This window comes from Fulmarus glacialis, unplaced genomic scaffold (genome assembly GCF_000690835.1).
Source record: "Fulmarus glacialis isolate BGI_N327 unplaced genomic scaffold, ASM69083v1 scaffold10414, whole genome shotgun sequence".
NCBI classification, from domain to species: Eukaryota; Metazoa; Chordata; class Aves; order Procellariiformes; family Procellariidae; genus Fulmarus; species Fulmarus glacialis.
The window spans coordinates 24380-45584 of record NW_009206096.1 but is presented as its reverse complement, the minus strand read 5'-3'; the positions used below and the strand labels follow the sequence as shown (position 1 = coordinate 45584).

Here is a 21205-nt window from a genome sequence, read left to right as displayed (position 1 = left end):
AGCGTGCTGCTGTAGGACGGTGTGATGGATGGTGGTAACGGAGGTAGAACACAGCGGTGGCTGCAAGGGTAAGGGCTGCAGCGGGGAATTCGGGGGCTGGATCGCCGGGGAAGGGAAGGTGAACTTCACCTTGTTGGCCAGCATGTTTTGTGGCATGATCTGCTGATAGGCCTCGGACGGGAGGTCTTTGAATTTTTCGTGGTTATCTGCAGGGAATATCAATGTCTGATCTGGCAGGGTGAAGGGGGCTATTAACTGCTCGGTAGTTAAAAAGGTATGACTGTTTACGTGTGCTTCTTTGAATGGCAAGGGTGGCGGGCTGCTAAATACGCCAGGATTACACTGTACCCATTCACTGGTCACCTCATTTATTTTCTCATGCGGTAGAGACTCGGCCAATTCATAATGGCAAAGATAGGATTTAAGAGGAGCTTGTTCCAAATGTCTGTTGGGGAGGGGAAATCTGTAATGAGCTTGATTTTCACGACTGTTGACATTTTCTTTTTTCTTTTCGTCTTGCAGAACGTCCTGCGTGCCGGCAGCAGCTGGAGCACTGTGCTCAGGAACAGAAGCAGCAGAACCCGCGAGGACGTCAGGCAGTGTACTGGGAGCGCTCTCCATCGCGGTGCAGCCTGTCAGCTTGTCGTTTTCCAGCCCGCGTGAACTATCAGTTTCTAGAGATGGCTTGCTTTCCTCCAGCTGCATTGTTTCATCCGTATCTTTTGCATGATCAGCTTTGGGTTCCGTATTAGTTTCCTCTAGACTGTCTTGAGTCAAGAAGTCCCCCAAAATATTTAACGTAGAATTTTCCTTGGGAGGTCTGGAGGTCTCACTTCTTGCATTTCTGTCAAGGAATACATGATGGATTCTAGTTTTCCTCCTCCTGCGTTTCCCTTTTGTCTCATGATGTGTATCTAAAGTACGTGCTTGCCCTACATGTTCCTCTGCTGATAACGTCTGTCCGTATGCGCTTTCATCTGATGAAGAGGAATAGGTATGCTGTCTCCGCTTGCGGTGGGATTTTTCAGGTTCCTCTGTCAGAACGTTGTAACCTCTCTTTATGGACTGGTTTTGACTTGGAATCTTCTCCTCGCTGCAGCGTCCTAAACATTTATGCTCTGGGCTACAACTTGACCTCCTGACTTTCCAGCTACAACAAGTTTTAGAGCACCTTAAGCTGTGCCTCCTGGAACTCAGAGCCAGCTGCTTTGCCTGTCTCCGAGAGCTTGCTTTGCTCTTTCTGTGCGGCCATTTACAACCGTGATTTTGGCCGCTCTTTTTCGCACTCCAAACGTCACACCAGCCTCTGTCCCAGTGTACGTGATCTGACGCAGACATGACTCTCTTATGACCATTTTCAATACCAAGTTTTTGATGCGACTGCTGTATCTCACCTGTAGCCAGCCAGATATTCCCTGCATCACGTCTGCACTTCTCTGGATTATTTTGGAGGTGCTGATATTTATTTTCATCTCTGTAACTGATTTCTTTTTCAGTCACTGAGGACATCTCTGTTTCTGCCGATGTTGTGTCCCCACAGTGATGATGATGACAATGACATAATTTTCTTCTCCTTTTCCGTTTTCTACCTTTGTGAAGCCATTTTTCGTGGCTTTCTTTGATCCAGACTTTGTTATATTTCTCATCTATCACAGTGTTTTGTTGTAAGTGATTTTTAGAAATGTGATACTTTTCTATTTTTCTAATCCTGAATGACTCATCCAAGGACACTTTATTTTGATTTTTTGCAAGATCACAACTTCTGATGAGAGAAACATCACTTATAAGGGGTATTGTATAGTTGCACACATTTTTATTCATTTCTGTTTCATAATCACCACACTCTGAAGTAGGTTTATTTGTAAAATCCGAGACTAAGCTATGGTTGGATTCAGTTTTATGGTGCAAATGAGGTATGTTTGGCTGATGCTTGGGCTTTTCTTGGCTGTCACTTGCTCTCGATGACTTGAAATCAAAATATAAAGGATTACAGCTATAAGAAATCGATGGGTCTGTACTTGTGTAAATTAACATTTCCGATGGCCACTGAAGAATGTTTGATCCATGTTTGCTAAGAACAGGAACAAAGGGTTCACAAGGTCTCTTGCGCACGTCCGGTTTTCTTTGTGGGGCTCCACTACCACCTTCTTCAGATGGTGATGGAACTAATGCATCTGCCCCCAGCTTTTTAATTTCAGTTTCAGTTGTGGATGAATCACTGTTCCTGTCTTTATCATTTTCCTCTGCAACGTCCTGCGGAGATAAACAATCCTCCACAACTGCCTGCACGAGAGCCCTGTTTGCCCGCAGCTCATAACCGCTGCAGTCCAGGGGCAGGACCTGAGCACTCTCCACAACCGTGGGCAGCGTTTGCTCCGGTAAGTCTGCTGCACTTACATCAATACCATAGCCATCCACGTCCGAGAATACCAGTTGCTTTGAATGGGAAGCAGCAGGAGTTGATACGGGACTCTCTAGCACCCTGCTTTCTTCACTGGCCAGTTCTTTTGACTCTTGAGCTTCAGGAGCTTCTGCTGTGTCTATGCATTTTTCCACCAGTGGGTGAAAACAGTTATGTTTCTCCTCAGGGCACAGGACTACTTCTGCTGCTGAAGGAGACTGAAGGTTACATGCTCCTGGAACAAACCTACTTCTTCTGTTAAATCCGTGCTCCATAGACGTTTCGTCATTATATTCATAGAAAACGGCAGCTGAAGACTCCAGTTTGACCGCTGCTTTCTTAGGAAAAGCAAAAGAGAACCCAACTCTATGTCCTTGAGCTCCTTGAACCTGATCTCCACACTTGTTAGCGTTGGATTTACTACTACATGCATTTCCAGGAGTGGAAGAAACCACAGAAGAGACGTCTTTACAATTCTGTGCATCATGCATTAACGTACAGCTGAAATCCTGTTTGTTTGCAGAATCTATGGCAGCACTTTGTGGGATATCATTACAATGATCTTGCACAGTCACTGTAGTAGATTTGAACATAGGGCCGCTTCCAGGAGCACTAGGAAGGAAAACAAAACTTGGAGTCAGTACCTTTCAGAGAACTGCAGACAGAAACACGGTGTTACATTGGTATCTAGCAGATTTTGTTAAGGGAAGAGGAAGAATCTGTGAATATATAGATTTAGAGTATGAAAAAATGTCATCTTTTATAGTAAGATCAGTTGACTAGTTTAAAAAATAATAGTAAGTAAGTATTGTGCCCTCAGTTCCTTCATGTGACATTACCAGCTGAAGGGCTAATATTCCTACAAGGTAGTTCACTTTTCCTAGACATACTGTCTGGCCTAGTATCTCCCTAGAAATCTTGTTTCTCCTCCCAGCAGACCATCGTGGTTACAACATTATTAGTACAAATAGCAGAGGTTTTGCATGCCTTTGTGCTACAAAATATTTAAAACAGAGAGCGCCTCATAGACCACTTCCCTCTTAGTCATCATCCCAGTGACTGCTGCTCTGCCCACGGGCCATCACCCAGCAGCTCCCACCCTATTTGTGTTCACAGACCGAACCATTGCAATCTCAGCAATTTCTTTCATGGAAAAACAGTATTGAGGAGAGTATTTCAGCTGACAGTAGTGCAGTAAGTGATTCATCCCTCTTGAGAAAACATTTATCACTGTCTACTTCTGTTCTTCATTTCACGTCCTCTTCCCATCTGTTCTATTTGACTTAATAGGAAGCAAAGAGAAGACCAAAAACTGTTTAAGCTGCCAATTTTCCAGGATCCACAGGAACTGTTCAGCATTAGGAGTAATGGACCTATGTTGAAACGATTTTTTTGGTTGTTTGTTTTAACCAGATTATTCTATGTTACAGTGCAGAGCAATACTAGCTGATGGGTCATTGGGAAAACTTGCAAGTGTCGCTTAGGACCCCAAGAAGTGCTGAGATAAAGAATGACGAGCTTAATCTATTGGGTCTAGAAATTAAGGTAGAGGTTTTATGAGAAAGGAATTCCTCATGAGAATTCCTGCCTTGTCCAGTTCTTCATAAATTTAAAATATATATTAAACACCCCCCACAAATCCTTTCTTTAACAGAATAAATGGTGACTTTTACAAAACCAACCTAGAAAATGCCAGTTTAAAAAATCCTGTGTGTCTGTCTATATCACACCTCTAAGGATGCAATGTGGTAGCAAACAGCAATTCTTAAATAGAGAAATAAAGCTCAGAGATAAATTCTCCTTCAGGAACTAGAAGGAGGATATTAAAAAAAACAAAACAAAACAAAACAAAACAGAAACAACAAAACCCCGCAAAATCTGTGCTTCACTAGCATGGAAAAAGGGAAACAATAAGTTCCTCTTTCTCCTGAAATATGCTACATTCAGATTTTGGAGTATGCTTAGGGGCAATAATAGCTAATATCCTCAAGTATTAAATTTGGACAGTTAAAACACTGATGGAGGAGAAAGAGTCTCTACATGAGTAATCATAGAAAGATAAAAAAATTAAAATTAGGTATCATGTTGCTCATGTCAAACAGACCTCACAACATTCATGTCCCATCCACCTGCTTAGACAGACGTTGTTCCAGCACGCTGCCCATCATCCAAACTATGGAGAAAGACACTATTACTGAACAAGAGCGACAACTTGGTTGGACTTATCTGTTAGTTCAGCTGGTGAGACAAAGGCTGGATAAAAAGAAAACATTTGCGTTTGAGCACCTACTTTTTTGCCTTTTTCCCCCCAAGATTCCACTGTGAAAAGTTGGTACATGTATTTTCAGTGGCTCGTCAGCATCATAACTGCGTCACATTTAAGTGAGAATACAGCCACAACTAGCAAGCTCAAGATTAATTTCAACAGTATGCCTAGATGCAATACTAAAACGTATGACTAGCAAGGAGTCACTTCTGCAGAGGGAGGTAAACGCTCTGTTGAGCTGGGGAGGAGCACTTTCTTTTTAATATAAAAAAATCCAGTTATTGAAATTTAGAACTAGATTTCTGGATGCTTTCCCAGGCGAGCAGTTTGAAAACTAAACCACAGAGATCTGTTACATCCTAGAAAGACAGACTGTATTCCTCACCTCATCAATGAAGTAGTGTCAGCCTGCAAACGCATGACCTAGTTCACTCAGCTTTCAACCAATGTGCCTGGTTTTATGAAATATATATGAAACACATCTTTTTTTAAACTAAAAATACAAGTCATTTTAGCTCCACTGAAAAAGCAACGTTAAACATTCATTTCTGCACAGAGTGTGAAGCAAATTACTGTACACATACTGCTTCAAAAATGCCATAAAAACACGTGTGTGGGGCTCCAGCCAAGCGACTCCAACAGCCCTGCATCCCACAGCACCAGCTAACAGTGGAGGGATTATTTTAAAGTATTTTTTATGTTTCAGCAGCTATGCACTTACCACGTTGTCTCTTTCCTTAGCTCAGCTAGCTTGTGCAAACGTTGAAGGGCCTTTTCCTGTTTCCTTTCATCTTTTCGTGACTTAGATGCTACGTTTCGAGCAAACTCCCTCTGTTTGAGTTCCTTCAGTCTCTGCAAGAAATAGTCATATAATGCACACAAAAAAACCAGGGATGATAAACGTTTATAATGACAGCTACTTTCTGGTAAGCACTCACGGCACTAATTATTTTTGAACCTAACCAAAGTGACCCATTCAATAAATTTATACATTTCAAGTGAATAACCAAATACCTAGAGATGCTAGAAACAGGTTAGCTAGGTTAGAGATAACCTAGAAAATTTTACTGTAGCTTTTGTGATTAATGTAGACCAGCCTCAGTAGGATGTGGCAATGCTCATCCAGAATTTTGCTCGTGACTCTCTTCCCAAAAACCTTCCCCACAGCCTGACTGCTCTTTGAGATAGTAATAAAAAATAATGAGACCACCCCAGGTATTTTTCCGCAAAGCCGCTCTGTAGCCTGTCGACCCCCCAGCCGGTATTAGATCTCGGGTTTTTCTGCAGAGATGCTGGGCATAGCATTTGTCACCGCTGAACGGCGGGAGGTCCCTGTCAGCCCTTCTCCCCAGCCCACCACGGTCCCTCCGGACCTGCCCTGCCACGTTATCTGCGTGGTATCATCTGCAAAGCGCCCGAGAGCGCGCTGTCCTGCCATCCAGGTCACTACTAAAGATGTCAAGGGGTCCTGTCCCAGCAGGGATCCCCAGGGGATGTAATGGCCAGCGAAGTCATGTATTTTGAAACGGGAAGATCTTCCCTGTGAAGGAGCTTGTTTCCTGCTCCCGCTGCTGCCTGACGCAGCAGTGAAGCAGACACCGAGGTTCGATCCCGTATCTCATTCGATTTCACCTCCAGCCTGTTTCTCTGAGGGAAATTAAAATGCACAGCTTTGATTCTCCACACGAAAGGGGGATTCCGTTTTCTTTATGTCACAGAAGGACAATACGCAGAGACTTTCCTAATCCTTCACGCCAGCAACAAGCGTTCCTCTAAGTCCCAAACCCCACTGGTGCATCGCTCCGTTGCTCAGCGCGTCCCCAGTATGGCTCACAGTCTAGATGACGTCATCTTATGAGATTGTCGTCTCACGATTCCGGGAAGAACCCAGGAACTTGCCCCCGTTTTAGTGTCCAAGAGCTAACAGCCGGCCACGAACAGGGGCCACGTGGATTTGTAAAAGCAGTAATTCTAACTTCAAATTGTTCAAGGGTATTGAGAACTGTTCTTATCGCTGGTGGCATTACACATGTAATGCAGTTTTCAGAACTCTATAAGCACTGTTCTCCTGCTCCTTCTCAATTTTTATTTTGCCCCTTTTGTGATTTTTTTTTCCTATTCACAGAAAAATATCCCTCATATAACAGCATTCATTTACACACTGAATTTGTCTTTGCCATTTTGGGTGATGCTAATGCTACCTCGGCAGTCCATTTAACACCACAAACATATACATAGAAACACGCTGAGAAAGCAAACGCTTGCAGAAAAATGAGTACTACTCTCTATTTTCAATTTTTGCATTATTTTTCAAACAACTGGATATTCCTTTGAAGACATCCTTGATAGATCCAGAGAAATAATTCGAACGGTAATCAGTTCTACCATTTATATTTTCTAGATAGAGTTATCAAAATTTGTTTTATTGTGCTAACGCAGTATAAGGTTATAAATTCACTCAAAACTGGATGTATGGTAACTTTTTTCCAAGAAAGAAGGTTTGAAATGTGAAGCATCTTTGTAGAACATTTCTTACCCCTGTGCATTCTTGTTTTCCTAACGATAGTATGATACTGACCCTGCTTCCCACCAGCCACTTGTGAAACCTAAAGTATTTCATTTCATAGGTGACTTCTGCGTACTCAGAATACTAGAGAAGGGATGAAGTCAACCTAAAGTATTTCATTTCATAGGTGACTCTGCATACTCAGAATACTAGAGAAGGGATGAAGTTTGCTCCTTCCCCTCCCCACCTCCAGCCCTTGCCATTTAAAGACAGGATTTCACTCCATTTTGTAAAGCTCAGTAATTCTTCAGGTTTTTGTCCCCTCCAATACACAAGGAAAGAATAATGCAACAAAGCAAGAGAAGAAAAGAGAGATAAAAGGGTGCTTTTTCACAAGGTTAAAAAGGAGAAGCTGCGGTGTATACAAATCCATAATCACTCTCCAGCAGCAGCACTTTACTGTAATTACTGGGATGATTACAATTAGTGATTTGATTCCAACCAGATTGTGACCCCTCTTCTCTCACTGCTGAAAGTCAGCAGGATTCCGTGCCACCAGGAATGCTCAAGTTAACACGACTCCGTGTTTCAGGGTGCGAGCAGGGTCTCGCTCACAGTCAATAGCGACAATGCTGTTAAAGAAAGTTTAACGTGGTCTTGGAGGCACAGAAGATGCGTTTCATGCCTGTCATTGCCAAGCAAACATCATTCTACCGATCCGAGCATCTCCTCAGCCCGTGCAGTCATCATCTGTTTAGCACATACCAGATCTGGTGCAGAAGAACCGTTCACAATTTTTAAGTAATTAAATTGTTCCCCTTGACTGCCACAAATAGGTGTCAACGTGTAAGACAGAGGAGTCTGGCAGAAGCTTTGCGTGCACAGCCTTCGTGTGGGACTGTCTGCTCTTCTCTTCTGGAGAGCTACTCGTTCCAGAGCCCCCCTTCTGTCAGACCTCCTTCAAATACACCGCCCCTTTCCTGTACAGAAAACTGGTCTTAGCAGAGTAAGAACTAGTTATTCAACGTGGGGTTTCTTTCCTTACAACTGGAATCTCAGTCTTTTTCATGGAGAGCTTTAACAGTCTATAAGGATTATACCTCGGTAACTCCTGAGGACTTTATTCAGCAAATACGTATGTATAAGTGGAACTTTTCTTAGTTGTAAACCATAAAACATGCACCTAGTGCAAGTTGGTTTCAGAACTGATTGGGCAGTTTCCAAAAAATACTATTTCCTACACATAAAAGGTCATCTAAGTGAGAAAGTGTGTGTCCCCATTTCTTGATACTGTAGTTATTTTCCATTTGTCTTTATTTAGCCATCTGATAAACTATCATCACCTGCATTCCCTTACTGCACTTAGTCATGCTAGTGATTGCTAGCGTTGCATCTATGCTGCCCTGTACTTGTATTTTGTTGGTTTTGCTTGTATTATGCAAATGAAAACGATATATTACCCAAATATACATAAAATGCCATTAGTCCATGCATTCTGAGTATCATGAGGCCCCCTCCAAAGTTATTCGAAGTAAATGGCAGTAATAAAAAACCAAGTGTGCCTTATTCCTAAAAAGCATCTTTTTCTTCACGTTTTTGTGCCTTTCCATGAGGCAGAGCTATTCACTAATGCTAATTTCAATAGTTAGTTTAATGCCTGTTATCCTTGTTTGTTTCCATGGATCAGTAAGCAAATAATTAGCAAGCAGTCATACAGTATTTATATATGATTCCCTCCTGTATTTTGCTCTGCTTATGAACCAGCTCAAAATGTGTAAGTCCTAGCAAGCAAAGTTCAACAAACAGCTCACAATGAATAATTAAATGACATTTCTTCAAGAGAACTACATGCCTTCATCACTACCCTGATACGCCGTATTGCCACTTTGAACCTGCAGAGCACGGACCACCGTCGGTTTGCAAATGGCTTCCCCCAGCCCGGAGCAACGGGAAGCCTGACCCCGACTCTCCAGCCTCGCAATGGGATCCTGCAACCGGGCTGCTTTCACTTGGGCAGAAGTGGATTATTTTAACAAAGGTAACTGTAACACTGGGTCTGAAGCAGAAATATTCCACCTATTCCACCTAGCAAACTCAGTCGGGAATCTTACTGCACACCCATTACATCATGCTGAGCTGAGGTATGCAAGTCCAGACGAAAAGAAAGACTACCAGCTCCTATGCTCCTATGTATGGATGAGACTATACACGAGAAGACCACATGAGGTCCAAACTCAGGTATGGCTACATTTCACTCAGAGGCATACAGCTCAGGTGCCCCCAGGCTTGCCGTGGAAGATACCCCGGGAAGATGCCGTGGAAGAAGAAAATCAAAGAAACCCTAAGTGGACTTCCAACGGGACCCCATTTCTGGTGACTTCACCCTTGTCTTCATTTCCCCGTTTACCACATTAGACAGTTAATTTCAGCATGCCGCTTTTCAAAAAGCTCACGCCGAGTTTCCTAATTGTCCCCTGCATTTTATAATATAGGAACCACAAGCCCAGATCCCGCTGCCGGAGCCAGGTGCCTGAAGATCTCCATGGATCACAGCCTCTTGAAAGCAAAGACACGTTATGGCATTAAGTGCACTTCTTACATCAGTATTACAAGCCTTCTGCCACCTTGCAAAGTGGTTGTTGGGTTTTTTTTTTAAACTCAAGATTTAAGCACTTGTAACAATAGCACTTCAAACTAATAGGTCTTCAAAACATAGAGAAGACATTAATTAATAAATATGCTGAGGACAGCGAAAGCACATAAAGGCTGAACAGTGAAACACAATGTACCTAAATACTATGATACAGGTGAGAAAAGGAGGGGGGAAAAAAACCCCGAAACCCCAGCCTCAAATAATTTTATACCTTGAAACATATAATTCAATGTTATCAGAACTGACTCTGAAGAAAAGCAGTGAAACTTTTAATGAAGTTTATGAAACCAAAGGGGAAATCATAACAAGCATCAGGATTGATACAGGCTCTCTCTGTGGCGTTAATACTTCACATAAAACCCAGCCACCCCCCACCAGCGCAAAGGCATCATCTAAGGACTGCTTATTCAGAGAGGCTCTCATAAACTACGTGTGCAAAGTTTATCTCCCTAGTCTAGGAACAACTTTAATAGGGTCAAGAACCAATGGGAGCAGTTTTTATAATAGCAGGAGTCAGAAAGATGCCTATCAGGGGATTTCAGGGCAGTGCAGTTCAGATATTATTATGCTAATTTCCTTTTGACCTTAGATTAACAATTAAATTACATGGACTTTTATGATGCTGAAAATACGTAGACCATAAATTCACTTTCTGATCAATGGAAGTATAAAATTACAGAACTTAACAGCCATGACATCAAATTTTGCTGCTTTATTGTGTTTTTATTTATCAGGAAAAACGACCGTATTCCCAGTAGTCACTGAATCATGAATTTATGTGATTGTTAGCTTTTAAAAATAACTCATCAAAATAAAACTTCCTTTTCTTGCTCCCTAACTATGAAATACTCGAAGCTGCAGCCCAAATAGCACAAGCAGGTTGCTGCAGCCCTTTATATATTGAGCACTACAATACCAAGTGTCACACCTTGAAATTTCTGTCGTAGCTCTTTTCAGGTCAGTTGCTTTTGAAAGATCGGATATAGCAGAGTCACAGCTAAGGCGGGAACCTTTGATGAAAGAGTCCAGCGCATAATCCATTCCTATAGCTTTACCTTACATTAAGAGAACTGACATACTGCCATGTCCATACCACACACCAGGAAACGCAGCTGCTGCTTCACCAGCAGAAGGACTTTGAAACCATAAAGGGAGGCGAAGCTAAATGCAGTAACCGATGAAGAGTTAAATTGCTGAATCGCCGACGTCAGAAGAGGGGGACGAGCAGACTGCAACGCTGCGGCCACGGGCATCAGCGCCGGTTTGGCGAACAACCCGCAGAGCGGAGAGCAAGGCACGCGCCTGCTCCCGCCCACCCTCCAGCCAGCGAGGCAGCGCTAGCCCGAGACCACGAAGACGTGCAACAGTCAGTCCTACACGTCTGCCCGAAACCCGGCACGAGCCTCCCCAGCCCCTGCGCTGTCTGTAACTCCATCTGCACCCGGAAAGGAGCTGGAAGTCCATTGCAGCTCCCTCCTGCCTTTCAAAAATTTGCTAATTACCTAAACATGGGGAACATGGGTTGGTAGTTCAGCGCTGTCGTGGAGGTAGCATTTGGATTTATTTAAAACAAATTAAATGTTTCTTCCCTCTAAATCGGTATATGATATAAAACATATTTTTAGTTGTTAATAAAGGGGTTTTTTGGCTTGTATTCAGTTTGTTTGTTTTTTTTTTTAAATCTAATTACTGCTTAATACAGGGACTAAACATGAGTATTTCTTACCTGCCGGTGATGATTCTAGAAGCTGCACGTATTCCCCTTTCTCCGAGTACTACATGACGGCTGTCGATATACTCCCTGCTAACTGAGATGGTTTATTGCTTCTTTATGTGAATTATGGTATGGCAAACAGAGCAACCACACACTCATTAGATAAACACTCGTCACACCAAACCAGATTAGTATCCTTTCGCAAAGAGGATTGAGCTTAATCAATTATAAATAATAACTGAATAGATCAGAGCTCCTGTAACGCCTGTAAACACTCAAATGGGGAATGAAACATGCCATTTAAAGCAGAAAACATTGCTTACTGAGATGTAAAATACATGTATTTTCCTTCTGTCTTCGGTGGTTTGTGCGGGCATACGTATTTTACTGTTCTGCAACTGGAGACCCTTCACTTTACACAGCACGACAGGGCAGCATCTCTTCACTTGCACTTTGGTCTGCAATTCTACATTCTTCTCATGACCGTATCTTTCATATTATTAAAAAAACAACAACAACAAAACAAAACAACCAAAAAAGAGTTTCTCCCCTTGAAAGACTATAGAAAAAACTAAGGCTCCAAGAAAAAAATACTATCATACAAGAAGAACTGACCCTGTTAGTGCTACAGGCCTTCCCTAGCAGAAGTTAAACAAGGCAAGTTATTTCCACAGAAAGGAGAGATGTCAAGATTTCTCAATGAAATTAGTAGTTCAACCACTCGGATAAGTAGGCTAAGGAAGAAATGAACAGACAATCATTTTTTTCTCACGCTGCCAGTATGGAATAATTGCTATGATGTGTTCCTGCAACGGAAGAGGAACGGAGGGAATTTTAACAGCAGCCTACAGCTGCTTGATGGGGAGTTACACAGCAGATGGAGTCACTCCTTGCTGGTGGCGGGGAACGCTTCCCTGCGAGGGCGGTGCGGGACCAGAACACATTACCTACAGGGACTGCGGCACCTCCAACCCCGCAGAAATTCAAGACATGGCTGAAAAAAGCCTCATCTTACTCGATGATCTTGTGTTGGCGAGCAGGAAGCCAGCGACAACTTCCAACCGCCATTTTTACGATTTCTGTCTTACGCAGCGAGTTATCTCATCTCCTCACTTCATCGGTGTAGGGACTACATTGGCCACTCACTTTTAAGAGGCCTTTAACAAATAACATTGACCTATTGCTGGCTTATTAATAACTTCCAGTTTGTTGCAAGTCATAAGCTGTTTCTAACTGCCTCTGCCTATAGCTGTATGCATCTCACTTTAAGCTGCAAAATTTAAACCTTTTTCTTAAAAACTGAGAGCTCCACAAATTTGCAACAGAACCATATTTTATATTATCAGATATTAAACCCTCCAAATGACAAGGAACATGCAGATTGTGAATAATCCTTTTCCTCTCCTATTTCTAGCACGAATTGCAGTCACACCTTCCTGATGGTCTTTTAATATTAGAAGAAGTCTAACACACCCAGATATAGATATATGCAGGATTTAAAAACAGCAAGTTCTCAGAGCCCACAATATTGCTGAGTAGGTAGATTCGGTTGAAGTGAACCTCTGCTCTTTTTCCAGCACTGTCACGAGCATCATCCCAGGCTGGGGAGAAAGTGGGGATTAATTAAGAGGAAGGGAAGGTTGGGATTGTTTTACCTGCCCGTCATGGGCCTGAAGGGAGGCAGGTGATGAGAAGATGAGATTCTTCATGATTCGGGAGATTTTTATTAACTTTAAATGAATTGATGTAACGCAAATGTTCACAACCAACCATAACTTGCTCACGAGCACACTTGAGCAATACGCAGTAGTTGAGTTGTGTAGTCTGCAGAAAAGTACTGTTGAATCAGCTTTTACATTCAGATCCTACAATATATATTAAATACATGTATTATCTTATACGACTGAAAATTCACATTGGTCTTTTCTACTTTTGCAATATAAAAACTGAAATTATTTTATCATGAAATAGAATTAGTTTTTGAGACTACTTCGTACTCGTATATGAAGCATCTTTCTTGTAAAGTGTCTCGAGCTCAGTTAGATTTTCCTATGTAAGTTCATGCGGAAAAAATAAGAGAAACTTGAGCTTAAAATGAAAACCAAAACCAGATGAAAACTTGATTGTTTTCAAAATCATGAAGAAAATCGGAACATTAAATATTTTGCACACTTGCACCTATAATATACATGAAGGCTAGTTATCTTTGATGAAGATCTTACTAACTACTCTTGATTAGGTGACTGCAAAAGAAATACGCTGGAGCAATAGAAGGAAAAATAAATCTTTCTTTACTTTCTATCCTTTTTAATGCTTTTCCTGCAGAAATTATCTGCCAGAAACAAACACATACTTCATTATGTGATGATTAATGCCCTTCCCAGCATAGTAAGCCTCATGTTTCGTTTGATGTCACCCTGATGCCTGTGCATCTTCTGCTCCTTTCCAGCATCCCCTGCTGTGGGATTCAGATAGCATTATGGCTTACAGTTGAACAAGGCTCCAAGACTTTGACAAATAACCAGTTATGGAGCATAAATTAAGACTTTCGTTGCTTTTGTTTTAAGATAACTATGTTTTCTAAAGTTGACTAAACGGCCGCAGCTTTGCCATTGTGCAAAAACATTGTTTTAAGCCTGCAGAATTGCTGAGCGTTGCATACTGAATATTTCACTGCGATAGCTACTAACCACGTGTATAACAACAGCCCGATCTTATTGCAAGCTGTAGGATATTTTTTGTTAGCTTCAGCAAAAATCAGCTGAATACTCCATAAATATTAAGGCCAAGACCAAAGAAAACAGCATAGAAATACAGAATTAGCATCTTGCCTATCAAATTAATTTTACCAGATAATGAAAAGAACATAAAGCTGACACACACTTGTACATCTGGAAAGTGGTTACATACGCTAGTCTCTAATCTAAAGGTATTTATTTTAATGACTGTAGGCCTAATTCTACTTCTCTGAAGTCAATGGAGAAACTCCTGCTGAGCTCAGGGAGAGCAGAGGTTTTAAATTCACCATGGAAATTTTCAGCAACACTTAAGGAAGCTTCTTCAGTCACAAAGATTAAAGACAAGATCGATACATGTCACTTCTTTGAGGATCACTTTACCTTCACGCCCACTCCTGCACCATTTAGGATTCTAACTCAAAAAAACGTACGCAACATTTTAAATTCTGTCAAGAAATGGTTATCCCTAGTGCCGTTAGAGAAAAGGGCAATGCTGTAGAGAAAAGGGCTCGACTCCACACTTCTGGGAAGACACTAGCGGCCGTAAGCGTGGGGCTGCCCTCAGAGGCCACAGCTCCTCTTCGCTGCTCCGGAGGGACAACCCAGCACCGACCGTTTCAGACATCATGTGCCATTCCCTGGTCCCACAGCATTATCCACCACCTTCCTTTCACTCCAGCAGTGGAGTTTAAGCATCCAGAATACTCCTTCTGAGCGTAGCACGTACAGTATTTTCAAGTTTGACAGTTCTGCTGCAACCAAAACATTCATTCAGTGAGGCACTGCTTCCTGGTGTTTCCAGCCTCTGAGTGCTCAATGTTGATGACGGCTTTATTCTCCGGCCAGTTACAATTTCCCACGCATAAATAACGAGAGCTCCACAACATCCCATTTAAACTCTATCTGCAAAGCTTTAAGCTACCGGAAAAATCCCCGTTTGAGCAGCATTCATCTTCCATAAATCATTTCACAGGAGCAACGACTTCCTCACCAAGAACTCCCTTCCGAGAAAGGTCACCTCTACACATCTTTGGAGAGGGAATATTGGATTTCCCGTTAGAATGACTTTCTGGTGGGAGATGATAAGGCCACAAAATGGATGGCTCCATCAACACACAAGCCTTGGATGGCTCAGCTGTTAAAGCTCTCTTCTGCTCATTTTGGAGACTGTTTTGCTGTTTTCTGCATGAATAACATACTTGGCAGCTCTGAGATCTTTGAGACTTCATCCAGCAACTCTTCTCTCCAGTGCCCTCCAACACCTATTGGTGTCTATCGTGACCCACCAGCTTTTCACCTTGGTCAAAATGGTTCACTGGGTCTCCAGCACTGAAGTCCTCTGTAGGATCACGCTGCTGTTCTGTTCACAATACCCTTTCTACAAGCACGTTAAAAATTGCACACAGAAATTTTTAGTCTATGTTTTCAGCCTCTTTGGTCATTGCCACGGAGGCTGAAATGAACTTACCAAATCTTAAATCTTTCCAGGCTCTACAATATGCAAAATGACTGAAATGAGGAATTAGTATTTACAGTCAGGTTCTCTAAAGGATATTTTCCACAATTCTTGAAGGATACTCTAATAGCTCTGATGGGCTGAAGGAGATACATGAATTCCCTCAAAGTGAGCTCTTTATTTTAATTCTTTATGTCAGAGCTAAATCACAATCACTTTCTCCTATCAGTTTTATATCGGATCACCGAGCTATTCAAAGCCTCTGTTCACAAATTGCTTCTCATCAGCAGGATCTGGTCCTTGCCAGAGATTATCCCAGGACCATGATAAGCTTCTTCAAAGAATATATAAAATTTGACCAATGAAAATTGAGACAAGAACGGACCTTTGCAAATTTTGACACATATCTCACAGCCACAGCTAACTGGCACAGACAAAATCTGTTATCCTTAACCCAACCTTTAATACTAATCACACAGGCTCCTCTGAGAAAAACACGAGATTGAAGAAAAAATTATTAAATGTGAAGACTGCATCTTGCAAGGCAAAATGAATTAATACTGTAATTTGACTTATGCCTTCATTTTCAACTATGCAAATGAAATGTGTTGTAAAGTAACTTTGACGACGTTACCGTGAGTAGTAGATGTTGGCAGCAAGTGGTTGTGAGAGCACATGTCTCCATTAATGTGTCTTCTACTGCATGATTGCTTTTGCAGACTGAAATATTAGTAACTGTAGAGCAAGGACGTATGTGTCACCACACTGTGTTAACGAAGTATTAAGTTATCAGCAAACCACAGCTTGGAGGCTGCTGAGGGAAACCAGGACTGTAACACAGACCCCCAAAAGGACAAGCACAAGGTCATAGCAGAGGCCTTGGAAGTGGAAGGAACGGGATGACACCATGGTCCGAGGGCTCTAAACAACTCACTGGTGTTCAATTACTGCTTGCTAAAGAAATGCAACTTTAAAATATGCATAAAAGTGGGTTTAGGGATAAAAAGAAAATGAAGAAGCATCCAACATATGTAAAACACACTATATATAGCAAATTTCACTACAATATGCAATTGGGAACCACTGGAGCACATATTTGTGTTAGTAAATACATTAAAATGACCCCAAACGGACCTCAGAGTGAGGAGAAAGAAACCATCAAACTTCACCCTCTTCCTGGCAAAAAGGAGGAAAAAACCACCAATATCAACATGACACTCCCCCACATGAAGAACTCGTCGTGCTGACAACTTGCAATCACACCTCCCTTCCTGGCAGGACCGTAACACCAAAAAGGATCAGACACTAGAAAGCTTACACGTATCTGTATCGTTATCAGGAACGAGCTCTTATAATTGGATAATTTGGACTATAGGTGCCAGTATCATTGTAATTGGCCTAATAATAATTCTTTCAGTAGGCTGTTAGGACTTTAGCTGAACTAACAACAAATCCTTGGCTTTGCACGTCAGGTGTGTTTCTTTCGCCCACGTCACTGCAGAAGGTGTTTGGTGGGGTAGCCCAGCCCCGAGAACTGGCTGAACACGCGACAGAGCCGATGACCGGTACAGCAGGTCCAGCTTCCCGCTCTAATGTAACCCAGAAGCAACTCACGGCAATATTCCCCTGCCTCAATCAGATAGGAACCTTTCAGGAGATAATTTGCCCTTGATTAAGAATCACTAGGAAATTAATAAAAACAATAATTAACTAATAACGTAAAGCTCATTACCGAATGGAAATGTACCCAAATCTCAGTCCACATTCTTAAAGGCAGAAAGCAGTTCCCAAGGAAAATTGACAATATCCTTTTTTACCTTTTCTTTCCGATAACAACAGCCAGGATAGAAATACATCTGCTCTCACAATACAGGTTCTGATTAACAGGTGAGCATCGCACGAGGAAGACAGCACAGAGCATGACCTACAGCGCTGAACTCTGAAATCTAACTGCTATATGCTCAAGCTTTGATGAAAAGAAGAAAAAGAAGCCCATAAAAAGCTATCTATCTGACACATAAACAACAGGGGCAATTAACTAGGTGAACCTTCTTATATCTCAGCAGAAGATAGATTTAAAATGTCTATACTCAACGTGAAGGTATTGCTGGATAAAACATTGCCACAGAAAACGGAAAATAAGAGCAGAAGCTTTATCATCTCAAGGTCAACATAACTGTATGTTGAGGGAAGTTAAAAAAAAAAGTGCCTTACTCTCCTTCCCTACAGCAAACTCAGAGAAACAAACAAAAGTACTCTGCAACTAAGAACTACCGGTGAGAGCTACGAAACCCTTGCACTCTTCTTACAAAGACCAGAACAAATAATCTTACGCTGAGAACTCCCAGCCCTGCAAACAAACCTCTTACCATCCTCAAGCACTACACAAGCATTGCTAGAGCACTCCATAATTAGTAAGTATTTACAGACCAGGTTCTCTACTTTTGCACAAGATTTACACTATTCAGTTTAAACAGGTATTTTTGTTGGTCTTTAATTTGGCAGCAGAACCCTCTGGGTGATCACCATATTTATCTGGTTCCGATTCACCAAAGTTGTTGTTTTTTAATTTCGTCAACTACACAAATCTCTTTCCTTCTAGAAAATCTTATGGGCACTTTTAACGAAGAACAGAGGAAAACCTTTCCACAAATTAGGGTTCAGACTTCTTCTCCTATGGGTAGCTATAAAAAATACAGAAGCAAATCATGACACTGTCCTCACAAGTTATCTCCCACGGAAACCTAGATATTTGAGATACCTGCTCTCAGCCTTCACAACATCCCTTAAAGTAGGCTGGTCTTAAAATGTTACTTCTGCCTTAAGGTTCCCACATCACTGCTCCAAGATTTCTTAGCAGTATGCTGTAGTGCCCTCTGGGCTGGGATAGGAAAAAAATCTGTAAGACACTTGTCTTTCCCTGCCACATCCTCTTCTTTTTTTGCAAAATTGCCACAGAAGATGCTTAGGGAAGGTTAGAAGAACGCAACTTTACACAAGAGACGCTTTTTTCCCTCCGCAGATCTTGGATATATTGTTGGAATTCTCCCTCTTAATGGCATCAAAGTGACTCATCCTTTATGAAAGTCTTGAATCCGTTCATCAAATAGTCATCCCCAAAACCTGTCTCTTGCCTGCTTGTGTAGGATGTAACTACATAGGCACAGAAGACTCAGAAAATTTCTCAAGTTCCAAAGCTTAGAAAGTTTCCAAAAAAAATTTACGCTTTTACCTCTAACACAAATATACACCTATGAAAAGGTCTTCTACTTCCAGTAAAACATGCAATTCAGCAGAGAACAGCATTATTGCTATTATGCAGTACATATGCTGAAAGAACTACTGTCCTTACCAGCGTGCCACAAAACTAGGCTACATCAGCACATGAATGCATGGTACACCGGGTAGTGAGCACATTTGTAATTAAAGGAAAGCATGGCCAAATAGGCTTCAAATAAAGACCATCAGGGGACCCATACACCATTTCTGGCTCTGACTCAGATTTATTGTATAGCCCCAGTTGCACAACCATATAGCCTGTCCTTCAAACTCTGCCTGTAAAATCGAGTTAGTGTGAAGCAGCTGCCATGAAAAACATTGCACAGTACTAATACTTGATGTGATTTCTGATCTGAGAATATTTAGAAGAAGCTGCAATCCGCATGACCCATTTCATGTTGTTTTGTCTTGTTACAGAGGCACAGAGACGCTTACGAGTGACGATTAGCTATAGATCAGCAAAGTCATAGATCATTGCTAACATAAGGCAGGAGAATGGTTCACAGTTTCATCATGCAAAACACTTCTTCAGATGAGGCAGCAGACAAACATTCCACTTATTTCCGTTTTCCATTTGCCATTTCACTGTCCTGCGAAGGCAGCGCCAGAGCTCGGTTTGTGCACGAAAACCTGCATCTGGACTCGGTTGGATCTTCCCAAATTTTGAGGAATCAGGTCCCTGGGTAAGCTGCTAGCAGACAACTAAAACTCCTTCTTGATCCCACTGCCCAAATTAGAGCAATTTGTATTAACAGAACTAAGTTGCTAAAAGATCACTGAAGATCGAACTAAAGTAATAGCTACTTAGTTTTAGTGAGTTGGTTATAAGTTACAGAGTGTTTTCTGTTCTCATCAAACCTTATTAGTGTATAGCACTTTACTGCATAAACTGAATGTAGCTATGCCTTGAACTAACATCTTATGCTAGGGTTTTAGCACTTTTTTTTCTCTAAAATTTAAGAAGGGTGATCAGATCCTAGGTGAAAAACTGCAAATGGCCGTCTTTGTGAAAGACAACCATCTTTTATACTGATAGCCTTCCAAAATGTATACTAATGATTGCACTGAAAAACTGACACTAAGAAGAAAATATAAGGACCACTTAAGTAATTTTGCACAATTTTAAGCACCTCTTGTATTAAAATATCGGTATTTTGCAGTATTAAAACTTCAAGCTTTTGTTCAATGGGTAAATGATGGTGAAGTGTAAGAACAAAATCACTGAAAACCTAAATTTGGATACTTAGCTTCCCACTAGAAATTCAAAGCCTTCCCTGAGACACTGCTATACACAGCTGCACCTCACACAAGCACAAGGTGGGTCTACTCATCAAAGGCATGCACATTTAAGCAAAGAAAGTTCCCAGTACTTCTCACTAGTGAAACCAGATCTGGTGTTTTCCAAAAGGCAATAAAGAGTTCTGATATGATTATAGGTAGCAGTCTCGCATCCTTACCAGCAGATACATTAGCACAGCTTCGACTTGCTTTCCTCTTTTAACAGATGTTGTGTTAAAGTCTCGTGTGCCTACAAAGAGTACACGTCACTTTGATGCTGCGAACTCTCACTTCTGCCTGGGGCAGTACCACTAACAATAAATCATTCTGTTTGAAATTTCTACTGACCCTCAAGCACCAGCTGGCGTCCTGTATGCCGCACATCTGCAATCTGCGTCCAGATTTCTGCTTAGTGCCAGGGAAAGCACTGCCTCTCCCACCTCCACTCTGGAGGAATTCTCCAGCCGTTGACACGTTACAAAGAGCTTAACTCTATCCACCAGCAGCAAATAAATGGCCAATGGGATGTAAAATTTAGGAAAGACTAAGTCGTGTTACTTTTAATGTCCATTCACATTTAAATTAGTTGATCCTTCCTCTTGTACAGCTCCTCAACTATTTCTGGTCTTTCATAATGGCCCTCTGAATTGGGTTTATGATGGAAATGTCTTCCATTTTCTCATTCTTAATCCTAAAGGTAATGGGAGAACCTGGGGTGACAATCGTATTTTCTAAGAACTGGTCTTTCTAGTCCCTGCTCTTTGGGGAGACAAGAGTTGGCAGCTTGGTCTTCCAGGCTCAGCCCAACTGGAACATGAAAATGAAACTCTAATTATTGCCGATGTTGATAGTTTTGCCTTTCACTCTTGAAGATCCTGAACGTAGTGAAACCGTTAATTACACCATCTTAAGAG

General features: G+C 41.7%; 1 protein-coding gene across 1 annotated transcript in view; it reads right to left on the bottom strand.

The window, feature by feature from the left end:
* ZNF804A (zinc finger protein 804A) overlaps positions 1 to 21205 on the bottom strand; it is a 45889-nt gene that overhangs the window by 747 nt on the left and 23937 nt on the right. The window contains exons 4-5 of the mRNA XM_009575624.1: positions 5389 to 5519; positions 1 to 3013 (exon numbers count right to left, since the gene is read on the bottom strand). The exon at positions 1 to 3013 is cut by the window's left edge and continues 13 nt beyond it. Of these exons, the coding sequence (XP_009573919.1) occupies positions 1 to 3013; positions 5389 to 5519 (3144 nt within the window). The remainder of the gene's footprint in view (positions 3014 to 5388; positions 5520 to 21205) is intronic.